This window comes from Nothobranchius furzeri, chromosome 11 (assembly GCF_043380555.1).
Source record: "Nothobranchius furzeri strain GRZ-AD chromosome 11, NfurGRZ-RIMD1, whole genome shotgun sequence".
Taxonomy (NCBI): domain Eukaryota; kingdom Metazoa; phylum Chordata; class Actinopteri; order Cyprinodontiformes; family Nothobranchiidae; genus Nothobranchius; species Nothobranchius furzeri.
In genome coordinates, this window is record NC_091751.1 from 53,472,021 (window position 1) to 53,492,844 (window position 20,824).

At 41.6% G+C, this 20,824-nt stretch overlaps 1 protein-coding gene across 4 annotated transcripts in view; it reads left to right on the top strand.

Moving 5' to 3' along the window:
- clcn2a (chloride channel, voltage-sensitive 2a) overlaps positions 1 to 20,824 on the top strand; it is a 67,851-nt gene that overhangs the window by 43,872 nt on the left and 3,155 nt on the right. The window contains exons 8-23 of one of the 4 annotated variants that reach the window (XM_054740256.2): positions 196 to 274; positions 4,168 to 4,293; positions 4,490 to 4,574; positions 4,851 to 4,952; positions 5,656 to 5,740; positions 6,171 to 6,326; positions 6,406 to 6,475; positions 6,555 to 6,665; positions 8,520 to 8,733; positions 8,807 to 8,940; positions 13,868 to 14,112; positions 14,434 to 14,545; positions 14,627 to 14,673; positions 18,818 to 18,880; positions 19,309 to 19,347; positions 19,421 to 19,525. In XM_054740256.2, coding sequence (XP_054596231.2) covers positions 196 to 274; positions 4,168 to 4,293; positions 4,490 to 4,574; positions 4,851 to 4,952; positions 5,656 to 5,740; positions 6,171 to 6,326; positions 6,406 to 6,475; positions 6,555 to 6,665; positions 8,520 to 8,733; positions 8,807 to 8,940; positions 13,868 to 14,112; positions 14,434 to 14,545; positions 14,627 to 14,673; positions 18,818 to 18,880; positions 19,309 to 19,347; positions 19,421 to 19,525 — 1,773 coding nt within the window. Of the gene's footprint in view, positions 1 to 195; positions 275 to 4,167; positions 4,294 to 4,489; positions 4,575 to 4,850; positions 4,953 to 5,637; positions 5,741 to 6,170; positions 6,327 to 6,405; positions 6,476 to 6,554; positions 6,666 to 8,519; positions 8,734 to 8,806; positions 8,941 to 13,867; positions 14,113 to 14,433; positions 14,546 to 14,626; positions 14,674 to 18,817; positions 18,881 to 19,308; positions 19,348 to 19,420; positions 19,526 to 20,824 lie in introns of all 4 variants that reach the window. The other 3 variants (XM_070541679.1, XM_070541677.1, XM_070541678.1) reach the window with 3 other exon arrangements.

Genomic DNA, 20,824 nt, shown 5'->3' on the forward strand with positions numbered 1-20,824 from the left:
CATGAAAATACCAAAACATGAGTTGCAGATTAATGTAAATGCTGCTGCATTTGCATTTTTCTTTTGAGAGCTGTGTGTTTTTTGGTTGGTGTTTGCTTGTATTCATTCATCTTGTGGGATGTTTGTGCATATTTCCAATGAGTGCACAGAACTGTGTGTTTTTGTTTGGGTATATATGTGACTCTCATTGACCAGAACGAGCTGAGGAACACGGAAATGCTGTCGGCTGCGTGTGCGGTGGGTGTTGGCTGCTGCTTTGCTGCTCCTATTGGAGGTAAGGCTTTAAATTACATCACATTTACTCCTTTAGTAGAAAATGCTAATTTTAGTTCATTTGTCATCCTAATTTACCTTTCACCTTCTGGACAGAGAAGATAGATGGTCACCCCTTCTTTCCACCAGAACCGTCAGCAGCCGTCAGCAGCGTGAGTCGGCCGCGTCTCAGGAGCAGCATGTCGCGGCCTTTACGCGCCGGTTCTATTTTCTACGCGCTACACCTCTGAAACGGGTCAAGTTCGACATTTTTGGGGAAGGAAAGACAGGAAATCTGATGCAGAAACGGAGCGAAGCTCCCGAGATTTTCAGAATAAAGGAACGTACTGCCTTCCGGTTGCTTTACTTTTAAAAAAGTTACTAACCGTGCGGCCCCGTAAGAAGTTATCACCTAGCTAGCGGTCTCCTTTGTTTTTCAGGTCCGTATTGGCGATTATAAAAAGGACAGAACATAAAACTCAAACATTTTGGAGCCATGTTGTAGTTTTCTCCTGCTTGTTGTTGTGTTTACTGACAAAGTCACTCGTGTGACTTCGTGCTCGGTCGGTGACAGCTGCTCCCCTGCTGCTTCGCGTCTCGTGGGAACGGCCAAGCAGCAGCTTATGCGAGCAAGACGTGCTGCTGCAGTAACGTGCTGACGGCTCCGGTGGAAAGAAGGGGTTAGAGAGGAGTAATGGAAGCCATCAAATGGGAAAAAACTACATTAAATAGAGGAGGAGGCCTGAGGTTTCACCTTTCCAGGACCTGCAGTTCAAAACCTAATTCCAAAACAATTTCAGTTTAGGTCACAAACTAATAACTCACCAGGGGATAAGGAGGAGGGGTATTCATAAGTAGTTTTGGCTTATTAAGCCACGGCAGTTAGTGTTTATAAGTTTGACTCTCCCATATTCCAGTCAGAATTAACAAAGCTCCTCATATGAGAAGTGCAATGTATTTAAGAAACCAAAGAAGTCCACTTGCCTTCATTTGAACCCTTTCAATTATCAGAAGTACTTGTTTGTAAAGACAGATCATTTGTTGCTGTGGCCCCCACTCTGGGGTCCGTATTGGCGATTATAAAAAGGACAGAACATATGTGGCCCCCCCACTCTGGGGGCCACAGCAAAATACCGTAAATCCTCTAATATTAGCCTGTATTTAATTAACTGCCGGGTATCATACTTTGGCCGGTGGAGGAGTGGTGGAGGTGAATAATGGCCGGTTTTTTATTGAGGCCGGGTGGAATGTGACAAGCAAGTACGGGGGGGGGGGGGGGGGGGGGGGGGTTGTGTCATCCGTCTCACTTTTGATTTGCCAGTGATGGACCGCGAGGGTAACTTTAACCGTGAGGAGGCGAAAATTTGATATCAAGTTCAAAGAGAATGTGCTGATTATGCTGCAGAGCACTCTGGGGAGCAATAGGGGTTGTATGAACTAGTCACTAGTCAACTTCACCACTCTATAGTGACTTGTTATGCCTGTCATCGACTAGTCGCTGTCACGTGATAATGACCGGCAAGATGCAGTCCACGGAAAAGACAGCAGCCTGCTGTCAGCAGGTGACAAGCTCCTGCGCGTCGGGAGGCAACGCGCTGTGCCAGATCGTCGGTACTGACACCCGCCGTAAAACGGACATTTAACCAAATTGTGACGTTTACCCTCTTGCAATTTAACCTTCCCCTCACCCCCATCCTAACCATTACCAGCTTGTACATGCAAAGCTCTGATTGTTGACGCGCTCCAGACATTGCGTCCTGAGCACGGCCACAGTAACATTATCAAATCAGGTGTCGCCACCTCAAAAATTAACTTAACACGCGATCGTTCATGTCGGCTCATTTCCTTTTATGTTTTCTGTCTTTTATTCTTTTATTTGTGCCTGATGCGTTTCGCTGCTGTGGATCAGGGCACATCACCTGTTTTGTCCTCGGTGACGCACCTAACTGAAGTGGCCGGCGTGCACTCCGCTGTTTTTGCAGTCGGTAGATCTTTTAGAACTGCAGTTCAAAGGTAATTCATAAGGTGAATATATATGAACCCAGGTAGCAGTTTTCTTTAGGATTGAGAGGAGATGCAGGAAGATAATAAACAGGCAGGACAGAAAAATAGTCAAATAAAAACAAGTTAGTTTTTGTACCTGGTGGTTGCAACAAACAGACACCATTGAAGGTAATCAGAAGTGAGGAACAGAAAATGAAATATTTATTTTAATGTTTAGAGCAGCAGGAACTCCGAGAGGCTGCAGGCGCATCAGTGAGTTTGCGGCCGCTGCGCAGGGGGAGGGGGAGAGGGCTGAAGCAGAAACTACCGTTATTAAAAGAAATGTGTTTAACTCTGAAAATGTGGGCGCAATTTTAATTGTCAAAAACTCCAGTGAACCATTAGTTCATTTTGCTCAAATAGAAATTGAAGCCTGCCACTAATTCTGGTCCTCCTTCCAATAAAGGCCTGGAGCTTGATGAGCTTGAGTCAAATACAGGCCCTGGCCTGTATTTGAGGATTTACGGTAGTCAAATCAAATGCTATATGCTGTATTTGTGAAGTGTACATTTAATTTACTGTATTTGATCTACATAGATAACATAATACTGTATACATAGATTTTACTATAATTGTAGATTTTTTTTTTACTTTTAAGATTTCTTTATTTCTAAAAAAATAAGATAAATAAAACTTTTTTGAGTCTTTATTCAGTAGTTTATGTGAGAATCATACACCTTGCCCTCATGCTGTACATTTGTGGTCACAATCTGATAATTTTCTGTCGGGGTCTTAAACCGTTTAAATGTTTAAAATGTGTAAAACTTGTTTCTAATGTTGCACCTCATGGTTTGGATAAACAAAACTTCAAATATTTTAAAAATGGCTGATGTTTTGGGGTATAAAATGTTATGAAGACAAAATATGTTTAAAGAAATAAGATACATATGATTTAATATTGAAAAAATAGATGTAATGTAATTATAACAATATTAATAACAACCACAAATACTACAAAGTGAAAGGATCTGAATTAAAAAGTAAAATTTTAATTTTTTATATTTGTTATGAATATTTTTACACCATGTTTTTGTTCCTTTAACTTTTTACCTGTTTTGTTGTGGACTTGGCTCCCATTCAGGACATATTATCACAAGTATTTATATATTCATGACGTTTTTCTCTAGTATCAAAGTCAGGAGAGTCTCAGATAAAGTTAAAGGTGATGAATCACTCAACAGCTGCTCCTCCTCTTCACCAGCAGATGGACTCGCCCACTTATGGAAATAGAAACGTTCACATCTCCATTTTCCTTTTCTGTGTGCAGCAATAACTTGTTGACATTTCTTCTAACGTCATTAAGAGGCCAAGTTTTCATCTTGTTGATCATTTTACCTGATAATGTTAAATAATGCTTTGTGTCATTGAATTTGATGTTTTGTTTATTTCTCCACCAAGTCGGTGAAACACTTAGGATTAAGTCTGCTTCATACAAGGAAAAGCATAATTTTTCAGTCATGTAATGACTTAAAAAATATCTGAACAGGACATTATTTGGAATTTATTCAGTTTAACATTTTTTTTTTCATTAATGGCATTTTTAAAATCAAATGTGACGGATGCCATTACACACAAATACACGCAGGGCTTGTTTTATATGACTGACACCTTGTCTCATTCATTCAGAGCTTTCAGACAAACACGTGCTGACATCTCAGCTATGACACAGTCACTTTTTGACAAACACATTATGTAGGGATTTAATATAAATGCTATAAAAACAAGACATTTCAAAATCTTATTTAAAAAATAAACAACGAAATTTTGACATTTTATTTATTTATTGACACTTTTAGGAGAAATGCAGCTAGATTGATGTTTTTGGTGTACCGTGTCAGTATGGAGGTATCTGAGTGTGTGTTTGTGTTGCAGGCGTGCTCTTCAGTATTGAAGTCACGTCCACCTTTTTTGCAGTGAGGAACTACTGGAGGGGCTTCTTTGCTGCCACCTTCAGTGCTTTTATCTTCAGGGTGCTGGCTGTTTGGAACCAGGAGGAAGGTAAAATATGTCAATAAAAGATTATTCTGCAGCATGTTTGTGTGGTTTCTCGTTTGTACCGGATCTTTTTCGTCTTCTTAATAATGTGTTCAGATATTCATAAAGCATTGGTTCTTGTATTCATTTATCTGATTTAAATTATCTATAACATCGCTATGTGTGGCCAGCAGAGTGAGACCACTCTTCTCTTCCTCAGAGACAATCACCGCTCTCTTTAAGACCCGTTTTCGTCTGGATTTCCCCTTTGACCTTCAGGAGCTGCCAGCGTTCGCCATCCTCGGGTGAGTGTGCTTCTCTAAAGCAGTACCATGTTAAACGGCATTTGCTTTTTATGAGACGTTAACGGAAATCTGAAGGCTGGTTTGCATTTGTTAATTGTGCCATGAAAGGACAGGTTGGATCGAGATCAGTGTGTGTTTGAAGCTCAAATACTTTAATGAATAATTGCTGTTTGGCCTCCTGTTTGAAAGCATCTGTGATTGACTTGAACCTGGCTGTGTTTGGTGAAGGTTTTCACTTTGATGGCATTAAAACACTAAACTTGTGCCTGTTTGCAGGATTGCTTGTGGTTTCGGTGGAGCTCTGTTTGTTTACCTGAACCGGCTGATTGTGGAGTGCATGAGGAAACAGAAAACCATCAACAAGTTCTTGCTAAGAAAGTGAGGATCTGATCTGATTCTAAATTTTACACACACACACACACACACACACACACACACACACACACACACACACACACACACACACACACACATATATACATACATACATACATACATACATACATGTATATATATATATATATATATATATATATATATATATATATATATATATACGTTTATATACGTTTATAGATATACATATATATATATATATACATACACGTAAATATATACACACATATATATATATATATATATATATATATATATATATATATATACGTATACGATATATATATATATATATATATATATATATATATATATATATATATATATACACACATACATATATGTATATGTGTGTGTGTGTGTGTATACATATATATATATATATATATATATATATATATATATATATATATACCGTATACGTATATATATATATATATATATATATATATATATATATATATATATATACATATATATATATATATCCCTCTGTGTGTGGTGTTTTTGTGTGTTTTGCATCTGTTCATTAACCCAGGAGCCCCTTCCCACCTCCTGTCAGTGTTAATGTTGTTCCGTGTGAATCACGCTGGCGCATCACGAGGAGGAGTTTTTATTACAGAGTGTAGAAACCGTTGGACAAACAGCCTCACTAATGACCCCACAGTCCATCTCTTCCTGTCAGGCGGCTGCTGTACCCGGCTCTCGTCACCCTGCTGGTCTCCACGCTCACGTTTCCTCCTGGCTTCGGGCAGTTCATGGCAGGACAGGTGAGAAAACCAGTGTGATGGTGTGAAATCTTGTCCTGGCGATTGATGGTGAGGGCTAGTGACAGGCTCAGCTCGTTGTATTTGATCAACTGTTAATAGCTGTCATATTTCACCATGTGATGGATCATTTTCAGACATTTTTATGGAAATTTAGACCCTCTTAACTGTGGAGTGATGACACCAGCTTGAGTCACTTTTATAAAAGGTAGGGGGGTCACTGAAAAGGGGTTTAACAACCTGGACAACAAGGTGCAGAAGTAAATTGTTCAGTATTATAACATTTTTAATGTGCTGACTTAGTGAATATTCTGCATCACATAAAAAATAAACTACATTGGTCTTAATTGGGTTTAGGCTGATTAAAGATGGCTGCCTGAGTTTAAACAGTCTTAAATCAGCTGTTTTTCTTGCTTGTCTGTTGTGTTGTCAGCTGACGCAGCACGAGTCTCTGGTCGCGTTGTTCGACAATCGTACGTGGTGTCGTCAGGGGGTGGCGGAGGAGTTCGACTACATCAGCCACCACCATGCCTGGAAACACCCGCAGGTCAACGTCTTCATCACACTCATCCTCTTCATCATTATGAAGGTGAACTTTCACATGGAATAATTCATTTAGATCACCAGTTTTGTTTCATTTCTAAATTTTTCTGCCTCCCTTGCTCTAGTTCTGGATGTCGGCCGTGGCCACCACCATGCCTGTTCCATGCGGCGCCTTCATGCCCGTGTTTCTCATCGGTGAGGAAATGGCACCACGCACCCTGGTGGTTTCCATCGATCTGGTTAACCTCCTGCTGTGTCTGTGTGTGACTGACAGGTGCAGCATTTGGCAGACTAGTTGGAGAAATCATGGCAGCCATGTTTCCTGATGGCATCCATGTGGATGGCAGCGTGTATCCCATAGTTCCAGGTGGCTATGCTGTTGTAGGTGAGTGATTTTTTAAACACCCAGCAGCTATATCTTTTTTACATTTGTAACACCTTTTTTTTATCTGCTTGAGTCATTTTATTTCTGTTTCTTTCATGACTAAATTAGCTGCAAGCTTCCAGTTTTAAGACTTGTTACAAAAACCAGACCTATAAAAATCAACTATTTTACACGCAAAACTGAAGGCTTCAAAAGAAGCAACTGGGCATCTTATGTTTCTTGAAGATATTTTGGTTCTCATCTGAGGAGCTTTGTCAATTCTGACTAGAAAAGAGGAGGAAGTCTCAGGTTCACCTTTCTAGCAGCTCTAAACCAGTTCCAAAACTGTTTCAGTCTAGGTCCCACCCTCCTGCATCTAATCAAAACAACCATTCTAACACAACAGAACCTAATGACATTAATGACGCAGTAACTGAAGAGCACATCGCACATCATCCAGAGGGACATCAGGTGCTCCGACAGCCCATGAGACATCAAATGTAGAGGAGAAAGAATGGCTGGAGCAAACTGGTCCTGAGTACTTTAATAGGTGCAAACAGAACTAACGTTTCGACAGGTTATGTCTTCTTCAGGCGTCACTCTGAAGAAGACATAACCTGTCGAAACGTTAGTTCTGTTTGTTGGCACCTATTAACCCTCCCACTGTCTTCATGAGTGACCCCGCCAGGAAAGTTGACCATTGAGCAGGACTGATGGTTTATCCCTTGAGTTCCATGTGGCAGGGGTGAGGAGTGAGCACCACCTCACCCCTGCCACGTGGACCTGAAGGGATAAACCATCAGTCCTGCTCAATGTTCAACTTTCCTGGCGGGGTCACTCATGAAGACAGTGGGAGGGTTAAAGCACTCAGGACCAGTTTGCTCCAGCCTTTCTTTCTCCCCTACATTAATGACTCCTCGGGGGGTAGGGAGGAGGGGAATTCATAAGTAGGTTCACCTCGTTAAAGTGACAATGTGAAGTTTTTACTGTTAATCTCTGGAAATGTCCATTAAAACATTGTTGAAAATGAATAAAATTATGTCCAGTTGTTGAAATTATTGGCACCTTTGGACCATAAATATAAAAATTTGGTCTAAAGTGCATAGGGCGTGGGACTAGCGTCTTTGGGGACGCCGTATTGGATGCCATGTTTCTTTTTGGCCGTTCTGGTCCTGCGCGTGTCGATGAAGTCACACTAGATGACTAGCTGGACATACGACTTAATGAAGTTGCGTGACCACGTTCAGAAATCATTAGGCAGTAAAAAAACTCAAATTTAATAACAAAACTGCTAAACTATTTCCAAAACCTACATGAAAGAACAGAATCGAAGAAGAGTTGTAATGTATTTTGGCCAAGCGGTATTACCATAATGTGATGACATCATCAGCAGGCGCAGGACCCCAAGCAGTTCCGGAAACTACATTGCCAGAAAACTTCAATCGACATTGCATTCTCCCGATGGAATGAACGGAAGGACCTTCAAAGTCTGAGGAGTCACGCTAAGGTTTCATGCTTTCTGCTCCACGGGCAACAACATTTACCATAATTTATTTTAAACTAGCAACAGTTACGGCGATGTGGTGTAAAACTACCATGGATTGTATTTACTGCCCACTAGTGCCAGGAAACTACACACTGCCACTTTAACAGACGGCCACAGTTTATAAACTAGTCCCTCCCACTTTCCAGTCAGAAGTAACAAAGCTCCATGGGTGGGAAGCGCAACGTCTTCAAGAAACCGAAGATGTCCAGCTGCCTTCATTTGAACCCTTGAGATTACCATGACCTGGATGAATGAGAACCTTCACCAGCATATTTTACATAGAAACTGATCAGATACATTTTTAAGATGTTCTCGTTTCTGTTCCACAGGTGCTGCAGCCCTGTCTGGAGCAGTCACCCACACTGTGTCCACAGCGGTCATTGTGTTTGAGTTGACAGGCCAGATCTCACACATCTTGCCCGTGATGATAGCGGTGATCCTGGCCAACGCCGTGGCGCAGGCGCTCCAGCCGTCGCTATACGACTCCATCATTCGCATAAAGAAGCTTCCTTATCTGCCAGAGCTGGGAATGGGACATCATGAGTTAGTCTGATCTCTTTTGTCCTTATTTTGTCTTCTCATGTCCCTCTGCTCACGCTTCTCATTCCTGATTCAGGAAATATAATATCCGTGTGGAGGACATCATGGTCAGGGATGTGCGCTACATCACCCTGAATTCTTCATACCGGGACCTGCAGGAGATGCTGCTGACCGGTCACCTGAAAACACTTGCCCTGGTGGAATGTAGAGGTATGTTTCTATCAAGAACTGTTGGCTTATATGTAAATGTTTCAAAAAGTACTGCTAAGTCGTTTTGCTTAGAGATGAAATGCACTTTACTGGAGCATCTCGTTTACTGCACATTACCAAAAAGATATGAAAGAGCTTTTCAAAACATTCAAGTGTGAAAAAAAATGAGCTAAAACAATTGTGTCCAAAGTTTGTGCGGCCCCCGATTTTGTCTCTCCTGGAGGCTGTTCATGAAGATATATTTTTTCTTTCAGATTATCACTAATATTTAGCCTATAAGTCATCATATATGTGGGAATATATAGAATGGCCATGACCTATAGACAGAACTCAGTCGTGGGGCGGGCAGTTGCAGCAACATCCCGCCCACTGTAGGGTTACATATTGTTGCTTTTAAGCTGAATATGTTACCTTTACTTATGACCAATAAGCTGTAATATTCTATATAAATATAGGCTCTCAACCTCATTGGTCTTTGAATGTTTAATCAGAAGATTCTAGGATTCTTTGCTTTTTCAGTGATCAAACACATTTCGTATCAATTCAGACAGTCAAGTCTACAAAAAGTAAGAATTTATTTTCTAAACAATTAAAAACATGACAAGTTAACTAAGACAACTGTGATGGATGGGTCTAAGTGGATGGGATGTGATGTATGGTGATTGAATGCTGTGTGTTTATCAGAACCTTGTATCTAGAAGATTCTGGGTGTGAAAAGAATTTGGTTTGCATTAAACTACGAAGTTGGTTCTCATCAAAATGGCATCAGACGCAATCACGTGTGTCTACCTCACCCTTTCTTTGAAAACCCTCTTCGCGGATCCGGAGGTCAGGAATGTCAGATGACCTCTGGGCACCGAGGTTCAGTAGATTAACCGCAGCACCGACACTCCAGTCCAGAGATGTCGCCAAGCACACAGGTTGGAACTAGTTTGCGTCTGGAGCAGCTGTTTCTGAAAAGGTGAAGGAACTGTTTTGCTGTGTCAGCTGTAGGCAGCTTTTAGCTTGTCGAAAGCTTGTCAAGAGATGCGGTGGTTATAGAGTTTCCTCCGGTGGCCAGGCCGGAGTTCTGCTCAAACTAACAGAATGCTGAATCTCACAGAATGCTTGAATCACTCCGCAAGTGATCCTGTTTTAATATTCTCATATTACGATTAACCCCCAAATTCCACTATCTCCGCTCCGCCTCCGCTTTCCGCTGCCGCTCGCTTCCGAACTCAAATTATACTATACCCTCTCTACAACGGCTCCACTCCGGTGCGGAGACCTGAGGTGCGCAAACAAGCATGCACGGGATTTTCGAGATCTTGCGATACAGTCCGAGCAATAAATGCGGAAGTTAGATCCAAACACCCGGAGAAGCATCTAAATGAACTCTTTAATCTGCCCATCAGTTGTGTTGAGAGATCAGCAGTGTTTGGATCAATAAAGTGTGACTACTTTGATAGTAGAAACTGTATTCATGGCTTATGTGATTTATATCTGTGAAAGGCACTATAAAAATAAACTTTACTTACTTACTTACTTACTTATTTTTGTGCATTTAAAGTTCAACCGCCATTGATAGTTGTTAAAAGTTGTTAAACCTGTGCATATGAAACAAAAAACGCTTTTTGTTTATCGATTTATTGTGAAATAATGGAAGTTGTGCTTGCTCCCTTTCCTGTTGGGCGGTTGTGATTTCTGTCCATTGACTGCGGAGGTGCTCCGGCGTCCGGCAAAAATAGAATCGATCCTATTTTTGCCGGATGGCGGAACGGAGGGCGCCGCACGGCCGCAGTAGTGGAACAGCTCTGATTGACTACAACGGGACCATTTTTGCTGCAGAGTTCGTGCCGGAGCGGAGCGGAGATAGTGGAATTTTGGGGTTACTTGGCCAATCTCGGGACATGCCATGTTAAGGGGTGTTAACAAACAAACCTCAGAACATCACGCCTTCTTTCAGTTACAGGATGCTCTGATTTGTGGGTAAGAAAATATCTATGTGCAGAAATTACTTTAACTTTATCTTATGAACACTGTGTATGAGTGTAGATAATGATTCACTTGTTAAACCAAACATTACTGATTATAACATCAAAATGTTTCATTGTAATGTTAAAATTCATTTCAACCTTATTAACTTAGGCACAGATTAAATCAAAACATTTCATTTAACCATATATTTCATTTCATGATTAATTAACTCATATGAGCTGAAAATGTTCACTTTATTCAGAGGCATGAGGAATCCTGGAGCGATAAGGGAAACTTAGACCTTGGGAACGGGAATAATTTGTTGACAATATGTTATCATGTGTTCAAAGCTGCAGAATCTTCTGGGCTTGTTGGAAGATAGAATGTAAAATCCACCTTAGAGAATGGAATTTATGTCTGCAGATGACCGGTGGCATGTAGGTCAATACGTAGGTGAAAACTGACCATTCCTGGACGTTACACCACCAAACTGATAGAGCATTGTGATTGGTATGACACAAAGCTGATCAGGCCAATGTAGGGCTGGGCGATTTATCTATATTTTTAAAATATCGATATCATTTTAAACATGACACAAGATTACTTTATATCTTCATATCGATATAACTGGTCAAACTGCAATGCTAGTGACATATATGATATGGCCTATCTAGATGAAATTCAAATAATTGTACATTATTTATATATAATTAAAACGTGCAAGTGGGACATTTGATTTACTTCTAGCAGCTCTCAACTGTGTGTGTGTGTGTGTGTGTGTGTGTATGTGTGTGTGTGTGTGTGTGTGTGTGTGTGTGTGTGTGTGTGTGTGTGTGTGTGTGTGTGTGTGTGTGTGTGTGTGTGTGTGTGTGTGTGTGTGTGTGTGTTAACAGACAGCTGCACCAGTGTTTCTAAAGCTCAGACTGGTAGAGAATAGGCACTGAGGTTAAATTTTGACAATAATCAGTACATTTTTATGCATTTAATTTACTGATTTATGTATATAATTTCTCAAGACAGCTTGAAGTGAGTTAACTTATAAATATTATAACTTGTAAGTAATATACAGGAGGAAAAATATTGTTTTGGTGGCCTGAGGATCAGGTCTCTGCTTTTTGCAGATGATGTGGTCCTGTTGGCTTCATCAGAACGTAATCTTCAGCTTTCACTGGAGCGGTTCGCAGCCGAGTGTGAAGCAGCTGGGATGAGAATCAGCTCCTCTAAATCTGAGACCATGGTCTTGATTCGGAATAGGGTAGAATGCCTTCTCCGGGTCAGGGATGAGGTCCTGCCCCAAGTGGAGGGGTTTAAGTATCTCAGGGTCTTGTTCACTAGTGAGGGAAAACTGGAGCATGAGATCCATAGGTGGATTGGTGCTGCATCTGCAGTGATGCGGGCGTTGTACCGGTCTGTCGTGGTGAAGGGAGAGCTGAGTCAGAAGGCGAAGCTCTCGATTTACCGGTCGATTTACGTTCCTACCCTCACCTATGGTCATGAGCTTTGGGTAGTGACCGAAAGAACGAGATCGCGGATACAAGCGGTCAAAATGAGTTTTCTCTGCAGAGTGGCTGGGCTCTCCCTTAGAGATAGGGTGGGAAGCTCGGTCATCCGGGAGGGGCTCGGAGTAGATTCACTGCTCCTCCACATCAAGAGGAGCCAGTTGAGGTGGCTCAGGCATCTGGTCAGGATGCCTCCTGGACACCTCCCTGGTGAGGTTTTCAAGGCACGTCCAACCGGGAGGCGGCCTAAAGGTAGACCCAGGACACGCTGGAGGGACTATGTCTCTCACCTGGCCAGGGAACACCTTGGGAGTCCCCCGGAGGAGCTAGCCCAAGTTGCTGGGGAGAGGAAAATCTTGGCCTCTCAACTTAGGCTACTGCCCCCGCTTCTCGACTCCGGATAAGTGGATGAAAATGGATGGATGGAAAAATATTGAGATATATATTGTGTATCGGAATTCATCAAAAATATATTGAGATATAAGTTTTTGTCCATATCACCCAGCCCTAGGCTAATGGTAGACCTGCTGAGGCTGCAGTGGAGTGTGACTCGATCGACCTTTGCTTCTGCTATGTTCTGTCTAGATTTCTAGGCTAATTAATGTGCCTTTTTTTGACATATTCTAAATAGTAAAAACTCACCCTAACATAATGTTTGCTTTTATGTAGCCTGCAAGGACTCTAAACTTGAATATTTTGGCCCATGTCTTTAAAGGTTTGGACCCAAAAACATCATACAAACTGGTTTGGCTGCTCTTTTTAAACATCTCCTGGTTCTTCATCTCATCTACTCTTCTGATCCTCAAGAGATTAAAATAAACAATCTGATTAGACTTTTCAATTAACTATAACAAAAGTTAGTACCTTGTTTTGATAAGTAAAAATACCTCGTGTCTGCCTCCGCGTTATTCTTAATGTGATTTAATGCTTATTTTATTTGGATATTATTATTTTTGTTTATTTTTCATTTGTTGCAGTTTGAGTTAAAGTCTATCCTATATTGTTTTTTAAAGAAGGAGCCGAAATGAATTTTTTTCTGACAGATTCACCTCAGAACTACTTTATATCAGGACCAATGAGACGTATAAGGAGGACGAAAATTCCTCCTCATCGTCAGTTCCAGTTAAAAGATGAAGCAGTACTGCTCTGCCCCTCCAGCCCCTCCTCATCCTCCCTGATTTGAGAGAATAATAATATTAATTATCTCGACACAGTCGATAGACCAGTTGATGCCAACAGTTACTAGCCCTGTGGGATTTCTTTCTCTCTTCCTCTTTTGCTTTGGGAACAAAAACACTGAAACGCTTCTTGTGTGAGTTAGAGAAAACCAAAATATAAACTCAAGCTTTGAGCAAACATCTACATTTTTAATGTTGTTTCTGAGAGTTTAGTTCAAAGTTTATTTAGATTTTCAGTTTTCAGCCCACAAAATAACTGTGGCAGACTAAATGTTCCTGACTGTTCTCCCTCAGACTCCATGATCCTGCTGGGCTCCATCGAGCGCCTGCAGCTCCAGTCCCTTCTCTCCCTTCAGCTGAGCCGTCAGCGGAGGCTCGAGTACCTCCACCAGCTGGCCCAGGAGACCGGCACCCACGATCCTCTGCCCAGCCTGACGTCAGACAGCTCCCCCAGCTCTCCTTGCACCCACATTCACCTCAATGCATCCACCAACACCAGCGCTCGCCAAGAGGTTCGCTTCCTGGTGAGCACCCAACAGGTGTGAGGCGTCCGGGGGCGCCGGGGGCGGGGTCTGGCTTGAGATGGGTTGTAGCAGCAGAGTGGATCAGAAGCAGCATGAGGGCAGCATATAGCAGTAGGTAAAGGCACAGATAGAAATATTGGACTGGGTAAGTGTTTGTATAAACTTTATACACCTTCTGTACTTTTGCATTAACTCCCACCTGTTCTTCTGTCTCTGTTGTCTGTGCCCTTACCTGTGCTGCACTGTTTGTTTGCATGCATGTGCTTGTTTTTTTGTGTGTGTGTCCGTGTGCATGCATTTGTGTTGGCGTCTTCTCTTAATATATTTTCCACGTAGATCTCTACAGAGGAGTCTTCCTCCTTCAGCCCTGTGGTTTCCAACGCTCAGCTGCCTCTGAAATCTGCCTTGAAAACCGTGTCGGCCATCAGCAACATAGAGACGCCAAACAGTACGTATCTGATGCAGTATTAGAGCTTTCGTGAAGAATCAAGTCAGAGAAGACGTGAATATGTTTGCATTCTCTCTTCAGGCTCGCAGACACTCTCCTGTGCTGATCAGGATGAGGAGCTGCTGGAGGTGAGAAAGATTACTTTATTTGTGTGTGTGTGTGCGTGCGTGCGTGCGTGCGTGTGTGTGCGTGTGTGTGTGTGTGTGTGTGTGTGTGTGTGTGTGTGTGTGTGTGTGTGTGTGTGTGTGTGTGTGTGTGTGTGTGTGTGTGTGTGTGTGTGTGTGTGTGTGTGTGTGTGTGCTTTCTCTCTGAGTCTGCGCTTGCTTTTCCCTCCTGCCACAGCTGGGCAGGACTCATCCAGAGGCAGCCGAGCTTTTCTGTGTCATCCATTGTCAGAAATTTTTCTTCTGTCAGTGATTCTGCCCTGGCTGCACAGTTCACTGCCAGTCCGTCAGCATCCTTCACTTTACTGCTTTTTATAAAGAACTTTATATTGTAGACAGTGTGAGAAAGGCTGTTGTTTTGAGGCAACAAGCCAGTACTGAATCCTGCAGAGCTTTTGAAACTTAAAAAAAAAAGCAGGGATCAGTGGTTTCACATTTTGGCTGAATTTTTAGAAACTACATCAAAATTAGAATCAACTTTATTGCCCCAGCGTCCTGAAGCATAGAAATGTGTCTCTGCAGTACCGCCTGACTGTTAGTTCATAAAATCAAAGTTTAAATTTATATGAAAAAGGAGCTTAATCCTTAACAGTTTTGTTAAAGTGTGCAAAAAAGTAGTCAAAACTCCTCAAATAATCATTTAACTCAAATTATTGCAAATGTGGCTATTTGGTCCAAATCTCAGCTTTTTTCTTTTATCTTTTGTACTATTAGTCTTATATAATTGTTTTCTAGCACGCCTCAGTATCACCTTTTTGCTTCAAATCAAAAAGTCTTTTTCTACATCATTAAACTGTTGATTCTCCACTAAACTCGGTAAGTTAGGTGAAATGTGTGGCTTTAACATCTGAAGATTCCTATTCTGGGATGAATGGAAAGCCAGATGCTATCTTGCAAATGAGTGACAAACTTTTAATTATTTTTGCAGAATAATGTTGTTCAAGACAAACATTTATTACCGGGCCATTGGTGTGAATAATGTGGTTTCATGGTAACAAGGGCTGTTGTTTAGAAACACAGAAGTTATCAGAAGTGGTTTCACTCGTGTTATTTACAAGTTTTCTTGGTCACTTTGGTGCTTCTTTAAACTGTAAAAAGTGCAAAAACTGGTTAAGAACCTGCAGGAGGAAGCGCCCATCCCTCAAAAGCATGTTTATTTCATTTTTTTTACTGCAAATGCACTTTGCAATTCTAGTTTGTTCACATCATTGTACAAAACAAGTGAATTTTCACAATGTGGGATCAATAAAGTCTGTACTATTCATTTCTAAAAGCTAAGTACAAACCTATTTAGAAGCTGTGCACCGCTGTAAACAGGACCTGCAGGACCTATTGGAACTGAACTCAAACTTACAAGTCACACAGTTCTGTAAATCATTCATGCACATACAGATGCTTTTCTGTCCATCTACATCAAATATTCACATCAGCATCACCTGAGAGAGATGCACGCATTCAGGAGAGACTTGGAGTAGAGCCGCTACTCCTCCACATTGAGAAGAGCCTAGGTGGTTCTGGCATTTGGTTCTGATTCCTTCTGGACCACTCCCAGTGGAGGTGTTTAAGGTACAGTCAGGTCCATAAATATTGGGACATCGACACAATGCTAACATTTTTGGCTCTATACACCATCACAATGGATATCAAATGAAACGAACAAGATGTGCTTTAACTGCAGACTGTCAGCTTTTATTTGAGGGTATTTACATCCAAATCAGGTGAACGGTGTAGGAATTACAACAGTTTGCATATGTGCCTCCCACTTGTTAAGGGCCCAAAAGTAATGGGATAGAATAAGAACCATAAATCAAACTTATACATTTCAATACTTGGTTGCAAACCCTTTGCAGTCAATTACAGCCTGAAGTCTGGAACACATAGACATCACCAGACGTTGGGTTTCATCCCTGGTGATGCTCTGCCAGGCTTCTACTGCAACAGTCTTCAGTTCCTGCTTGTTCCTGGGGCATTTTCCCTTCAGTTTTGTCTTCAGCAAGTGAAATGCATGCTCAATCGGATTAAGGTCAGGTGATTGACTTGGCCATTGCAAAACAGTCCAATTCTTCCCCTTCAAAAACTCTTTGGTTGCTTTTGCAGTATGCTTTGGGTCATTGTCCATCTGCACTGTGAAGCGCCGTCCAATGAGTTCTGAGACATTTGGCTGAATATGAGCAGATAATATTGCCCGAAACACTTCAGAATTCATCGTGCTGCTTTTGTCAGCAGTCACATCATCAATAAATACAAGAGAACCAGTTCTACTGGCAGCCATACATGCCCACGCAATGACACTTCCAGCACCATGCTTCACTGATGAGGTGGTATGCTTAGGATCATGAGCAGTTCCTTTCCGTCTCCATACTCTTCTCTTCCCATCACTCTGATACAAGTTGATCTTGGTCTCATTTGTCCGTAGGATGTTGTTCCAGAACTGTGAAGGCTTTTTTTGATGTTGTTTGGCAAACTCTAATCTGGCCTTCCTGTTTTTGGGGCTCACCAACGGTTTACATCTTGTGGTGAACCCTCTGTATTCACACTGGTGGAGTCTTCTCTTGATTGTTGACTTTGACACAGATATACCTACCTCCTGGAGAGCGTTCTTGATCGGGCCAACTGTTGTGAAGGGTGTTTTCTTCACCAGGGAAAGGATTCTTCGGTCATCAACCACAGTTGTTTTCCGTGGTCTTCCGTGTCTTTTGGTGTTGCTGAGCTCACCGGTGTGTTCCTTCTTTTTGGGAATGTTCCAAACTGTTGTTTTGGCCGTGCCTAATGTTTTTTCTATCTCTCTGATAGGTTTCTTTTGTTTTTTCAACCTAATGATGGCTTGCTTCACTGATAGTGACAGCTCTTTGGATCTCATCTTGACAGTTGACAGCAACAGATTCCAAATGCAAATAGCACACTTGAAATGGACCTGGACCTTTTATCTGCTCATTGTAATTGGGATAATGAGGGAATAACAGACACCTGGCCATGGAACAGCTGAGAAGCCAATTGTCCCATTACTTTTGGTCCCTTAACAAGTGGGAGACACATATGCAAATGGTGGTAATTCCTACACCGTTCACCTGATTTGGACGTTAATACCCTGAAATAAAAAGCTGACAGTCTGCAGTTAAAGCACATCTTGTTCGTTTCATTTGATATCCTATGTGATGGTGTATAGAGCCAAAAATGTTAGCATTGTGTCGATGTCCCAATATTTATGGACCTGACTGTATGTCCTGCAAGCAGGAGGCCCCAGGTGGACCCAGGACCTTGAGAAAAACCCAGGACGTTGGCCAGAGAACGCTGTTAAATTAGTCATTCAAATGATTCTAACATGCTGCAGTGTGTGTGACAAAAAGTAACTGAGTCACTTTTACTTTGAGTACATTTTATTTACGATACTTTTTACTTTTACTTGAGTAAAAAATGATCAAAGTAATGGTACTCGTGCTTAAGTAGGACATTTTAGTTCTCTTTCCACCTCTGTTAGAAATGCACCAAAGCAGTTTGAGAAAATATACTTATAGGCTGAAGAACTTATTTTAATGTGTTCTCGCATTTTGATCGACAAAATAATCTCATCAAAGTTTTTGAACAAACATCTTTTAAATCCCCAAACCGATGAAAGATTAGGATTTTTCTGAAATGAAATATTTTAATAACTTTATTAATAATATTTGATTTATTGTCTTTACCTGGAATCCGTTTCTAAAATGTGTTGGGCTGATTTTTTAGTGCCGAACAGCTGAATACATTTAGTTTTTATTAAGAGTTGGTTTTACGTTTTACAGGTTTCTAAAAAAGGTCATCTGTTGCTTTAAAAAATCTAAATATGTTTTTTTTTTTTCATTTTTAATTAAACAAACTCAAAAACAGCAAAGAAGAACTGTAAAATGTGTGATCTTCAGAGCTTAAATCCTGGTGGTGTATCTGTAACGCTGGGTGTCTCATTTTCATCCGTAGGGTGGTAATTACGCCCTTTCAGTAAAACTGCGCTCACATCCCAGAGTCCTCTTCTAATTGTTGCCGTGATGTCACTAAAAGAGAAAAGAAACTTTCCAGTTTGTGTGAATCTGTGTTAATCATGTGCTGTGATGCCTTCTCTCCCGCCGGCGGGAAGAGTCCGGCTGGGCCGGCTTCTCCTGAAAACAGAAAGCCCAAACGAGTGAGGATCTCCATGGCGGTAAGACTGTCTGCCGCCTAGAGACCGTTGCTTAGTAACAGTTGCCTTGCAACATGCACATAGTAAGTGATGGACCAAAATATTTGAGGTACACCAACCGATGCGTCAGAGTGGCTTTGCAGAGAGAGCGTGTGCGTGTATGAAAGGTGAACATGTTTCAGTTTTTAATGTAATCATCGTCTGTAAAGCGGCTTTTTTCTGTGAATGTGCACTTGTTTATATTTCCTTCTGCTGTCTGTAAACTTTTCTTTTAGCTGCACTGTTTGACGATCCACTACATGCATCAGTTTTCCCATCTAAAACTTTGACAAACCTGAGGCGTTATATTAGATATCAGCTCTGCAGTTTAACTGTTAAACTGACAAAAACAACCATCTAATGCAGAATTAGAGCTCACATGAACACAGACTGAGTTTTTCTATTTTCAGGACTCAAATGAAGTGGAGGACTGCATGTCCCCCTCTGAGGTGAGACTCAAACCACATATCAAAAGCTTTTTTTTTTCATATTTCAAACTTTCTGTCACCAATTTGTCTTCAGGTAGCTGAGTGGGAGGATCAGAAGCTCGATGAGCTGGTGGATTTCAAGAACTGTAAAATTGATCCTGCTCCTTTCCAGCTGGTGGAGCAAACATCTCTGCATAAGGTACGAAATAGCCTAAAAGCCAACAACACCCAATGAGATACAAATAATGGCCTAACGAGAAAACCGAAAATACTGTGTAAAGTAGCCCTGAAGAAACCTAAATGCAACCACTTCTGCAGTGGTGCCCCCAAGGGGTGGCCGGGGGGGGGGGGGGGGGGGGGGGGGGGGCATGGCCACTCCATGAAAATGGTTGGCCAGTTCACTGCCCCTTAGAGAATAATGTTCATGTTTACAAAAACCATACATGCATCTTCTTTAATCAACACAAATGTTAAAGCTAATAAATATATTTGGTTAAATGCATTATTTAATAATTTCTTAAATAAATCACAATACTAATATGACCATTAAAAAATAAACTATAAATCCTATTAGTTTTTAATAGCCCTTTTTACAAGACACACCATGCCGGCAAATCAGCGTAAGATTATCGCAATGGTGTGTCTTATAAACGCGCCATGCCGGCATGGCGTTGCGCGACTTTTCCTGCATTCGTTTCGCCTCGCTTGGTTGTAATATTGCGGTGATATTCTGTCTTATAAATGGCTATTGCGCCATGGCGCAACAGAAGGAGGTGTCACGATGACGTGGGGAGTAAATGCTGAGCTCCAGCCGACAACTAAATTGAAAATGAGTAAACACGGGCAGTACGTTTGGCTTTTTGAACAAATTCAGCTGAGACGGGCAAACTGGAGCGCCGCAGAACTCCATGAGCATCTCTCTGTTAGAGCTGGAGATCAGATCACCAGAGACTGCACAGGGATTGATGGGGACAGTCACCTTTAGAAGCGGCTTGTTAAAAAAACCTAACGATTGCGGCTTCATTTGCAACAAAACGCAAGTTATGTCCAAGAAAAACGGAAGTCCGCTGCAGTGCAGAGACCACCCCACACCTTGTTTATGCCCCCATCGCCTAATCTTTTATAAAAAAGGACACGATCGCGCCACATTACCGCCACGGTCTGACCACTTATAAGCGACCTGATAACGCCACGGCATTGTTTTGTAAAAACGGCTAATGAAAAAAGAATGAAGAAACAATGCAATGCACAGCTACATGCTAAATTCACCACAGGGACCATTTGGTGCACCACCCCAAATTTTTCTCTGGTCCTCTGTTGAAATTTCACTGGTGACGTCACAGATTTTCTGATTATCACCACATTTGTTTGTCATGGAGGAAAACTAATGAGGACACCTTTAGTGATGTTCTTTCCATCTCCTCTGTCCACTACGACTTCTCAAAAGGGTCATTCTGTTCAAAAGTCAATCCATGATCAATGCTGAATATTTATGTAT